General features: G+C 32.6%; 1 protein-coding gene across 5 annotated transcripts in view; it reads right to left on the minus strand.

The window, feature by feature from the left end:
- The window catches only part of SEMA3A (semaphorin 3A), a 463,579-nt gene that overhangs the window by 87,478 nt on the left and 363,136 nt on the right, over positions 1 to 12,965 (minus strand). For all 5 annotated transcript variants that reach the window (XM_019451313.2, XM_019451314.2, XM_019451315.2 and 2 more), the window contains one exon: positions 3,103 to 3,196. In XM_019451313.2, coding sequence (XP_019306858.2) covers positions 3,103 to 3,196 — 94 coding nt within the window. The remainder of the gene's footprint in view (positions 1 to 3,102; positions 3,197 to 12,965) is intronic.

The following is a 12,965-nucleotide window of genomic DNA, read 5'->3' on the forward strand; positions in this document are numbered from 1 at the left end:
CTGGGGCAAGGCAGAATTCTAGCTTGGGGAAACGGATCATAACTAAAAGTCCTAGACCCTTGACATAGATTTCAATAATATGATTTAGTGATGGATTATTTCTAAATTATTAGGATTATAATGCCTGGAGAAGGCTTCAATGAGGAAATAAAACTGCTTTTCAAATTGACTATTGCTTTTATGTCATGAAAACGTGAGATGACACTTAATTAGTGAAGAAAATACAAGATTTTATTCTTGCAGCCACACCTGGCATTTCTTCTGAGCAGGGGAGAAACTGCTATTCTTAATAAAAAATAAATAAAGTCATTAAGATATTTACAGGTAGATGAAATAAAAAATACTTAAAAATAAATACTGGAACTATTTCATATTGACAAAATGATTTTTATTAAAGGAGATTTGAAAAATTAACTTTACTAAGGTCATTTAAAAACTTAGGACCTGTTACAGGATTTGGAGACTTAATTTAGTAGCTATGCATGGCTAAGGAAAGAATCCATATGTTTTGTGGTCATCGGCTTAAAAACCATTTTGAAAAGAAGTTATACTAAACCTTGATAAATTTCATGAACTAATTTTTTAAGCTGTCATCTGGCTTTAAAGCTTATTACTGGTTGAAACTGCTTACTAGGGGGACTAGTGACATAAAAAGTATCTGCTGTCAGGATTCAGCTAACCAGTTTATAGGTGGTTTGAGCCAAACATGAAACTTTATTTCCTAGTATTGGGAACAGAAACAGCCTGGGACTACCTTGAAAATTTCTCTTATGTGCTGAAATAAGGAGAATCTATTCAGTCTTTTGGGCAGACAGGCTTTCCCAACAGGCAATCTCTAATACACAATGTACTACCTGTATATTTCAGAGACAGTTCTTACTGTTGTATGTAAAAGTTTGGGAAAATATTCATGTTGAAAAAACTCCATTAAATCATCAAGCACTCTTTTTAAAAAATCACAAGAGAAAATGACAAAAAAACCCACCAAGGGGAATTAAGTGTACTATGAGAAGAATTTATAGCACAGTTATAAGGAAAGCAAGTAACAAAGTCACAGCTCTTGAATGAAAATGATGTTCCAGAGATTTTGAGGGATTTTCATTTTTCTGTACCTTGCTATTTAGCTGATTCAGAAATTAATTTATGTGGGCTTGAATAGTTTTCCTTGTCAATAAGCACTAAATACCTCTAAATGTTACTCAACTATTTGACCATATCAGAGAGGTGAGGTCTGGATTTCCATTTGAAAGCTGCTTCTTTTTTAGCCACACATCCTTTCTTTGATTCATGAAACTTCCATCATTCTCTTTTCCTTTTCACAACCCTAAACAGCTTTTTCAAAGAAATTCTAATATAAAACCAAAACTATGGAGTTTCATATTCTTTGTGGACTTGTGTGGTTGCATACCATATGAACTATGTAATACTTACTTGTCATCATCCTTTCTCGATGGAATATTAAAATAAATAATCAAGCAAATCCCCACTGAGAAACATACCACAAAATAAAGCTGCTTTAGGCACGAGTTAACATACTGCTTTTTGAACAATATCTATCTTTTTTTCTTCAGTATGCAATTTAAATAAGTACAGGCTGCAAGTTTGTGCAAGGTAGAACTCCTCCCCTTTGTTTAAGACAACTTTCAAATTTCTGTGCGTGCACTTAAGGAAGTTTTCTACATGTAATCACTAGGCCAGCTGTGAAGAGGAAAATTATAAGTGTGCTACGTTTGCTGCATTCCTCCAGGTCTTAAACTTTTGTTAAAATGCTTCATGAATGTATCAAATGGACTGCAATTGTCTACATTTGAAAAGCAATAGAGGAGATAATTCATGTTGTACTTTTCTCATTCTTAATAGAAAAGAGATCAGAGATCAGCGGAACATACTAGTAAACACTAGAGAATAGTGGTAAAAATAGATCTTCATAGTTAATGCTGTAGTCAATATGACTAGAGTTTATTTTGCTAAGTAGAAAAAAAAGTTATTTTTTAGAAACAAAAGACTGACAAAATTGAACCTTATGACATATCAAATAATAACCTAAATTTACTTTTTAAAAATCTAGATTTATTATGCAAAATTCAATTAGAAATGTTATGCTTGATGAGTTTCACTACCATTTTTGTTATGTTATGAAATAATTACCTTCTATATTTTCTAGAAAAGGAAACAAAAAAGGAAAGAAAACAAAAGTTATATAATTTCTACATGATCATATAGAAAAATGTATTCAGGAACAGACTAATGACTCAGAATCTTTTGTGTTTTTGTTTGTTAGCATGCCTAAAAGTCCAAAAAAAAGAAAAAAAGAAAAAAAGAAAAATTGTTTAATGATGTATCACCTTTTTTTCACGTGTTTATTTAGTGGTAGTCTAAAGGTGATTAAAAGTATGTGGAAAGAATTCTTTATTTTTCAATACAGACTAAAGTTTTCTCCCTCTTTAGCTTACTTCAATCTTTCTATCTCCATCCTTTGAAGTATGACTAAGGATTCCCCACCCATCTGCATTGCTGAAGGAAAAGAAGAAAGAAGACAACCAGAAAAAGATGGTTAGAGGCAAGTGTAGAGGAAATACATTAAATGTTTTGTTAGATTAAAAACATGGCGTAAAGCAAAAAACAAAAAAAAAAGATGAATAGTGAAGTCCTTCATTTATTCGAGGTGACACAATAGGTTCTCTGAGAATTGTATGACCATTAAAACTGTACGATTACAATGAACAAAGATAGACAATCTCATTCTTTCCTTCTGACTTGTCAAAATTCTCCCTTGAAACTCCTCTTTTATAAAAAGAAAACCAAAACAACTTACTCACAGATAAGAATTTTAAAGTCTTAGTGGAAATGTATGGTGACAGCACAGGCAATTTTAAGGACACGTATTAAACCATTTTGATTAAAAAGAATCACAGACCAAACAGTGCAATAATCAAAGCAGCATTTAGTATTTTTTTCTTCATTTTCAAAATATTTGAAAATATCTCAACTGGCATCCTCCTAAAATAGTTTGTGATTAGTAATGGAAAATGTTGGTATATAAAAAGGAACAATCTGGTTATTATCTATAGAAAATTCACTGTTTAACTGTTGACCACGCACCTATTAAAAGAGATGCCGTCAGCAGTTTAGGGTCATATGGACTCTTCCCACGGCCATTTTCAAAATGGGAGTCTTCCAGCTTAAAAATGTTATCCTGTAGAAAAGAGAAAGAAGGGGTGAATTTATTTAAAACAAGAGCTATGTTAACATACCTGTTAATCAGAGAGAGGTTGAGCATTTGTGTCTACCATCAAGAAGTATTATTTGTGTGAACTTTAGAGATGGCAAAATAATTTAAGTGGATTAAAACCAACTATTAGTAGCCAAGCATTTACTTAGCTCAGTGATTATTAGTACCAATTGGCATGTTTCAGGTAATAATGTATAAATGAATTCTAAAGAATGAGACCAGTCGTGATAAGAATAGAGTGATCATTTTATCACATAGGTATGCCAACCATGACCCTAATGGGTCTTGAAGGAAAGAATTTTAAATTTAAATGATTCTTTTTCTTCCTTCACATAGAGGAAAATATAGCAATTCACTACATTAGATATCTAGAATAAGACAGATTATCTTACTTTTCTGTATGTACTTTCCAGAAGGAAATGCTAATTAGCCATAGCAGTCACTTGACCCACTCCATTGTTCCCTCAACTTTTCTGTTTATGTTTCTCGAGCATTTTTAAATTACTCACACTAGAAGGTGGAAGATACCTGAAACTATCTTTCTCAATTTCTGTAAGTGTGAAATATCACACTGTATGTTATGGAAGGTGTTGCCTGAAGGTAGTGTCATCAGAACAATAGCACAGAGGTGACATATTTTTATCACAGGAAAATCTGCTCAGCTGAGGCTCAGGTACCCAGAAACTGGAACATTTGACTACATACAGAAATAATCACAAGTACCATGGTAGAAAATATCCAGAAAGCACTGCAACAAAAGCCTTAATAAGGAAGTAAGTAACTCATGACTGAGACCCCATCTCAGCTACAAGTGTCTAGCTACTGAAATGTCTATGTGACCATGGAGTAAACCGGGGAGAGGGGTAATTTCTAAACACTCTTTTTAGAACCAAATGCTCTGGGAATTAATTAGGTCAGAATATACATGCTTTTTCCAGTAGCACATTAACTTGTCCACAGGCTGAAATAAAATAGCTTTTTTGGCAATTTCTCTACAATTCACATAAAGTATTTTCTATCTCCTTAGAATAATAAAGGGTATTCATTTTATGGCCAATAAAGATCACTTTATTTAACATTTAATATTTCTGATGGAGCTAATGGCAGGGTTTCAAATCATGACTCTTAAAATTCATTTGAGTTAGAAAAGAAGAGAGAAAAAGGAAGCCAACCAACAGTGTTTTCCATCTTTATTACTGTGAGTGAGAATTACTGATTTTAGCCTTTTTTGCAGTGATTCTGTATTTGGTAATCAGCTATCCCCTAGTTATGATGGTCGTTTAGCTGAGTTCTGAAATATACAGAGCAGAAAAATTTATGGGGTTTCTCAGAATTGTGCTAAGGTGCAGTGGGAAGGGCAGTGAGTCAGAAGTCAGGCCCACCTGGCTCAATGATTAGCTCTGTTATTTTTTTGTCACCTATTAATGTCTCTGAGCCCTAGGTCTCTAAAAGTCAATGGCAATAGGATATGTAACCTCACATGTTTAAGGATTGAAGAACTGAAACAAAGCATTTTTGAAGCAGCAAAATAAAAAAAAACACAAATTATTTTTACTTTAATACTGTTCATATAACCACTATAACCAAAGATTATTCAAATTTAGCACATATCTTTATCATTATTGTAAACTTTCCTAGTATAATTTGAAAGAAATATTACTTTAAGACAGTTATGTGAGTTAGAAAATTATAAACCTATTTACAGATACAAATTTATCATAGGCACATATTAAAATTATAATATGAAACTTGACATATGCCAAGAAAAAGTACAGAAGAATCTCTTGAGTATTACTTAGATTATTTTGATAAAAATTAGGTAATAAACCGAAATTTTCTCAGTAAAAGATACACACTCTGTTGCCACAAATCACAGAAAATGTTATTAAAATTTGTATGATTATTTCTCACAATAAGGAAGCAGTAAGGAGAAGTGATGGTGTGGCTGAAAATACTGTTATAAATATTATTATAAATTTCTTGTCCTCATAAGACATTTTATGACACTGACAAAGACAGAGGAGCCATCCATCAAAGTAGGAGTCACTGAATGTCTGGGATCATGTGTCCAAGTTAATAAGACAATGCCAAGGTAGATAAGAAGTACTTCCAACCTCATGTTTAATATTTGATTTACAAGGTAAAGGATTAAACTTCATAGAAGAGAGTTTAAGCATGTCAGTTATGGTTCGAGAGAAGATGAAAAATTACCTTTTGCCACGGTGTCAGATAATGTGCTCAAAGCTGGCCTTCTCCTTTCCCCTTTTTCCTTTAAATGTAACTCTTACCCAAATTTCTGGGTATCCATCATGTAATTCTATATTCTTACACAGCTTTACTAAAGGGCAAAACATTGAATTTCCTTTCCAGCCTACAGACAAGGGAGCCTGGAATAAGTATAATTCAATTTCTGAATAGGAAGGTAAAAGACTTTTCTTACACACAAATGTTTATAGTGTAAAATTCATACCCATTACATATAATAATGGGGTGCAAAGGTGTTGGTATCAGACAGAACCAAGTATTATCCCGGATCTTTCTTTTATTAATTCTGGGCCTCAGGCAACTCCTACACCCTTCTGAAATTCCAATTAGTATGCACTCAAAAAATATTCATTAACTTCATTTTTCCATTGTCTATAGTTGCCACAATAAAAACATTCTTTCCTATATCGATTGATATCTCTTGCGCCACATTGGGAATGCCTGCCTATATTTTCACTGGTAGAAATTAGGATAGCTATTGAAAATATATGTAAATGCCTTGGACTCCCAAGATGCACTGAAAATCTTTCTTATGTACAACTAGACCACAGTCTAGTTCAAAAGCTTACCTGAAAAAAAATATCACGAATTATAATATGTATAACATTTCTCAACTAAAATACACTATCCTTTTAATATGTCTGATGTGATTCATAAGAAACAACTATAATGCTGTTTTTGTCTTGTAAGCAAGACCTATTAGATGTGTGAAGATATTAACCCGTTGCAAAAGAAAGAAAGAAAGAAAGAAAGAAAGAAAGAAAGAAAGAAAGAAAGAAAGAAAGAGGCTCTGTGTGTTAATATAACTGAAGAATAACACCCTATGTTGTCATATGTAACATATTACATAGACAACCGTCTGGCTGGGCTTAGAAGGGCTTTTGAAATCTGATTGCTATTCAATGATTTTCTGTTTTAAAAGTATTATATAGATCACACATGTGAGTAGTAAGACCAGAAATCCTAAGACCAAGGTATACAATTAAACTTCATAGCTTCTATGTCTTATTTGGGCTGAAGTGATTTTCATTTTTAGAAATCCATGAACAAAAATCTAGCTGCATGGATTCTAATTGCTTTAGCAGATACTATGAGCATATCATATAAGTTATTGGGCTATATTTTATTACATGATTGCATCAGTTTTCAGCAACTATTTTTAGCTTTCAAGACCACTCATTCCCCTTTGTCTTTTGGATTTCCTGAATGTTATTAGACTGTGGTGAGGTAAGGCATTAGAGGAAATAATAACTGTGCTAATGTCTAATCCAAAGTCTTATAAATTATAAACCATTGGTGACATCATGGCAATAAATTTCCGAAATCTCAATCTTCCCCAAGTAATAAATTTGGGGCACAAAGTTGTAATTTTAGTTGTTTTATTTAATGATTAAAACATAAATGATGTTTGTAAAAAAGAAAAGAAAAAAAGGAAAAGAAAATCCTACATATATGTGACAGAATGACCATTTTGGGTGGGAAACTAAATAAAATTAAGTCAAACCAATACTTGGAAAGTATTTAAAAACATATACTATTCTATTTTCTTTCAAATTGCTCTTTCTCCTCTCTTGCTCCTTGTAAAGGACACCTTGTTTGCCAGTTATACTGAATTATCAAAATTTCCCTGGTCACACTATTCTTTTTCTCATCCCTGCCTGAGACCTCTTTCTTCTCTACTCACTTACTCTCAGCCCTCAACCCCAGGGTGAACTTCCTTTCCTTTAAGAGTAAATTAAAAAGTCTCTTCCTAGGAGAAGTCTTCAGAGATTCTTGCAGATATAATTTATTAGCTTCCTTTGTGCATATCCTAATTAACAATACTACGCAGGCAATGACTATATTGGCTTCAGCAAAGACGGGATGTAATAGGATCTCACAGGAAATATTGTGGCATAGTGTATTTTGCCCAAAGGAGATGCTTTTGTGGATCAAATTCATCTGGAATTTACTTTTCCTAAAAAGGTGACTAGATCTATGTTGTGCAATATTATAGCCATAAGCCACATGCGGCTGTTTAATTAATTAAAACTAAAAAGTCCATTCCTCAGTCATACTAGCTACATTTCAAGTGCTCAATAGTCACATGAGGTCTGTGAATACAGTACTGAATAGATGCAAACATTTCCACTGTCAGAGAAGTTCTATTGGACAAGGTAGCTCTGGATCCAGAATTCCATTCCCTTAAAAATCCATGAAATGTACAAGGAGGAATCATACTAGGAAGACAGTATAGTTTTTACTAACCAGGGTTATACTAACACTTAATGGCAGTAGAGATGAATATAGGTCCTGAATATTCTTGTGTATCATTCTTCCATTTGAATCACTTTTCTCTAATCTATGCAGTTATACATTTTACCCATTATTTAAAGTTTAGATCATGATACACAATCCATTAAATGTTTATTGATTTTACACAGAAAAAATATTTTCTCCCTGAAACTTGCATAGCAATCTATTCATACCCTCTCAGTGTCATTTGTTACTTTCAGCGTTGATATTCCATGGGTGCACGCTTTTTTTTTTCCTATTAAATTACTTTGAGTAGAGGAAAAGATATTATTTGCCAAATACTAAAATAGAACTTTGCACTGAGTTAAAGCTCAGTGAAAAAAATGAGTGAATAAATGAGTAACTGACTGAGTCAAAGAGGCTCTGTAGAAAGACTATATCCCAGGGATAGAAAGGACATAAGCCCCGGCTCTAGGGGCTAATAATTTAAGGATATGACCAGACAAACACAAATGTGTGGTAGAGGAAGACTACAAAATTCAAATATTAAGGCAAGTTTCAAAGTGAGTTTTAGGGGAAATATGATACAAGTTAACTTTTTCATGTTATGTTACTGTTAATATATTACTGACACTTATCATACACTTCCAATATGAGTTTACTCTTACTATAAATGATAAAAATAAAACCTAGTGACAAAGGGTATAACCTTAGAGTCCTTTTTGTTTTTACATTCCTATTCCTCTTTAATTTTCATTGGGCCTTATTCATAAATATTACCCCTCTTAATAGAGAAATCTTCATCGAGGGTAAAATGACCAGAATGTTCCTCTGCAAAACTTTTAAAAAATTTTTTAAACATTTATTCATTTTTGAAAGAGACAGAGTGCAAGCCAGAAAGGGATAGAGAGAAAGGGAGACAGAACTTGAAGCAGGCTCCAGGCTCTGAGCTGTCAGCACAGAGCCTGACATTGGCTGGAACTCACCAGCTGTGAGATCATGACCTGAGCTAAAGTCGGACACTTAACCAAATGAGCCACCCAGGTGCCCCCTACTCTGCAAAACTTTAAAAACCTTTTCGCCAATGTTCTATTTCTCCTGTGTATCCTATCATTCTGGTAAAACCTCACCATTTTGTACTCAACAGAAATTACTTCAAGTAATCTCTTAGATATATGCAAGGGGAATAAATAGCATATAAGAGGAGCTGTGTGCACTTGCTAAATGTAATTTTCTATTTATAAAAATACAGAATTTCTTACTGGCATTTTCATCTTTGGATCTATTTTGGAAACTTCCTAATATATATAAATTTTATGAAACACTAATATAAATAATAATTAATATGCTAAATACATATTGAGCTGTGACTAAGAATTATGTTTGAAATGTGAAAGTAAAATGTCTATTTAATTCAATGGGGCATACGAGAAATTACAACAAAAATTATATAGCAATAGCATATTATACACACACACACACACACACACACACACACACACACTATTACAATGCTTATAAAGCTATTTGGTGGCTATTTCACTTAACAATAAACATAGTAAATGTTAATGGTGCCCTAGTATTTCAAGTATATTATTTCGGTTTAATCTTCAAATAAGCCAATTATTATTATACCAGCTTTATAGCTGAGAAGCTGAGACATTTTACATATAATAATCAAAACCACAAAGCTGATAAGTGACCAAATAAGAATTTGATAACAGAACTCTTTCAAATCCATGTTTTTAACCACTACATTAAAATGGATTTACCATATATATTATTTGAGACATACCCGAAAATAGTAGAAAGTGGAAACCACAGGAGTTCAAAATGGAGCTAATTTTCTGAGGAAAGGCTTTACTTGATTTCATCCTTAAAAGATGTATTTTGAGGAGAGATGAGTGTATCTGTGAGCATGCATGTGTGCGTATATGTGTGCATTAACTGTGGGTGCAGAGGGTCAGAGGAGCTCATAGAGGGAGGGCAGACGAAGCAGATTATTCTATCTAGGGGAAACAGCATGAATAAAATTCCCTCAAAAATAAGTTCCTATTAGATAAATAACAAAGCCAAGTTTAGACAATGAGGAATATATACATACATTAAGAGATAAGGCTGAAAAATACATTTGGAGTCCAACTGTGGAAAGTTTTCTGTGCCAAAATAAGCACATTAGTGTGTATTCAGAAGGTGTCAGTGACACAGCGATAATTTTAGCTGGAGAACAATAACATCAAAGAGGTGTAATATTATGATGAATCTGACAGTGATGTGCAGGATGATTTAGAGACATACGTGCCTGGTGGCAGGAAAAGAACGATTGCCATAGTCTGGGGAGAGGAGAATTAGGTCTTGTTACACATTGCAGCAATTTAAAGGAATTTTGTATGCTGTAGGTTGTGTCTTGGTCAAGTTGTTTGGTCTAGCTCCTATGTAGCTCAATGTTTTTTTTTTTTGTTTGTTTTGTTTTGTTTTTTTTTTAACTTGTTACATCAGAATCATCTTTCCTCAAGAAAACTGAAGCTAAGCATACACATGTTTTATAAGTAGTCTTTAGGGTTTATTGATTTTATGTAGTTAAAGAGTTTCCAAATTAGTTATTCTATAAAGACTTTTCTGTTTCTAACATGGTGTGATTCTTTATCCTATCACTCTGAACTTGGGACATTAGCTTCTAGTTCTTTGTCCCCTCTCTCCTTGAGCATAATGCAGAGCATTATCTAGATTTTTAAAACCCATTTCCTTTGCATTCTCTATACACTGTTACTTAGAATTCATTTATTTTTATGAATTCAGCTTCTGAACTTCAATCTCAATCCTTCTGCTATTCTAATAATTCAAACTTAGTTTCCTAGCCTGTTTGAATCACCTTATTCTCCATAGTTATTTCAAAGCTGAGAACTTTTAAAAGTCCTTGGCTCTTTAAGAAAATATAAGACCAATTACAAATAATAAACTTCATAAAAACTAGTCTGTCAGAAAGTTATTGGATTTATACATTGTAGGAAGATACAAAAGAAGTGTAACTGTGGTCTGTGTTACTGTATGCTATATAAATAAAGCAAACATAACGTGCTGCACCGATTATAATGTATGAATCTGCCTTATATTTAACTATGACTTTAGCCATTTCATATCATATTAGAATTTTATCTTTCTCTGCAATAAAAGAAACAAAACATCGCTGCAATTACATGACTGCTAATTATAAATAAAAAACCCAGACAAACCTCAGTGAAAGACTGAAAGAGAGATTAAAAAAAGGATTAATACCTGTAAGGATTTTTAGGTCTGAATATACTAACAATACCTTCTTTTCATATTAATAGTTTCAAGTAGTTTTAGATATATAATAACTATACTATTTGGTTTTAAATCCAAAATGTAGTACTTTGACGCTAAAATACCATTATTATGCTTATTCAATAATTGCCAATAAGTTTTTAAAGACAAATGCCTTGGAAAGGGAATTTTCCTAAGTACAGCTACAAAACCAGCTATATAACTGTTGTAACAAAAATGAATTTTATCTATTAAAAATAAAAATGTGACAGTTATATAAAATATAGTCTAGTTTAATATTCATGATCTATGATCACTCACTAGATACATTCGGGCAGACTTTACTGAATATAATTTCTGTTTCCCATAAGTTCCTAGGATCCAAAATACAGGAAGGATAACATCATCAGGGTAGACAACATTCTCATTAAGTTCATCTGTAGGTTAAACCTAAGCAGGGATCATTGGCCCCTGGCCTCACTGATTTTAATGTCTATCATTTGTCCAAGCACTGTTTTAGTATGGCAGAAATCTTACCTCTGAAATTGGTCTCCAGAGGTCCTATGGCTTTTCAGTGGTCCAGAATATACCTGTTGTTTGTAGTTTGGTAGATGTGACACAATATTACTGTTCATGGATTATGAAATACAGATTTTATGACTCATTGTGCTAATTACTGATTATTTTGGAAGTGCCAATATTTGTATCTATGAAATGGGAAATAATCCACAGATTTACTTCAAGGATTAAATGAAATATATTGTATATTAATATAGAGAAGCATATTTAAACCATATAGATATCTAGTTAATTATTATTCTGATGATTATAAATAGACAACAAATGCTACATCTTTGCTATGATAGCATGTCGATAACCCATTTTCAATGATAATAATAGCTAATACCTGTTAAGCAACTCTTGGCAAACACAGTCTCCTAAGTGCTTTGTAGGTATTACGTTTCAACCTCACTGTACCCCTTAAAACACATAGTGTGATTATCCTAGTTTTGTAGATGAAGTAACAAAGACAAAAAATGACTTGTCTAAGGTCACACACATAGCTAGTACGTACCACAGCCAGGTAACCAATTTCTAAAATCAGTAATAACTGGAGAGATTAAAAAAACCTATTTTTTTTTGTGCTTGATTTGCACAACCATGTTATTTCATCAAACATAAATGCTGAATACACATCAAACATAAAATGCTGTTATAATATTATCTCTTAACTGCATCTTACTTCATGAATACACATCACACATTAAAACATTTGTTATAATATCTCTTAACTCAATTTTGCATTCCCTGTAGTTCATGCATATGTTAGGCCTTGAATGAATCTTAACTAAATTGATCATGACAGATAACACTATATTTAATATAGTTCTTGCATTATACTATTAATATAGCAAAAACAAGTAAAATCAATTAACATATTTCTAACCTTGTTTGAAGAAAAAATACATGAAACTACTTTGTTTCCAAGTCTGTGAAAAATTAGACTGTGAAAAATTATTCATTGTCTTCCTAGTAACAATATACAGTCCTTACAGCTGGATTAAATAGGATTTGCCCTCTAAATTTAAGGAACCTGAATTTATCTGGGTTCCTCAAACAAACAGTGACATAATTCATCTGCTTTTTGTCATCATTAAAATTAATGGTAAAACCAAGGAAAACGGAAAGCATATGTGTTCATACTTCATGTAGATTATGCTTTTAATAGGAGCTTAATTTGAGTTTATGCAGATATCACATACCTGTCATAATTATTCAGCTATGAATGCCTGTTAATTCCCAAGGTATATAACAATGAAAGGAAAAATTCTATATTAGCTAGAATGAAAAATTACAGAACATGAACAATTTACTCTACAGTGTTTTGCCCTAGTGAGACATGGTAAAGTAAGTTCAACCACAGAGCAAATCAATGGCTCACCAAAAA

This window comes from Panthera pardus, unplaced genomic scaffold (genome assembly GCF_024362965.1).
Source record: "Panthera pardus isolate Hobbes unplaced genomic scaffold, ASM2436296v1 HiC_scaffold_8, whole genome shotgun sequence".
Classification (NCBI taxonomy): Eukaryota; Metazoa; Chordata; class Mammalia; order Carnivora; family Felidae; genus Panthera; species Panthera pardus.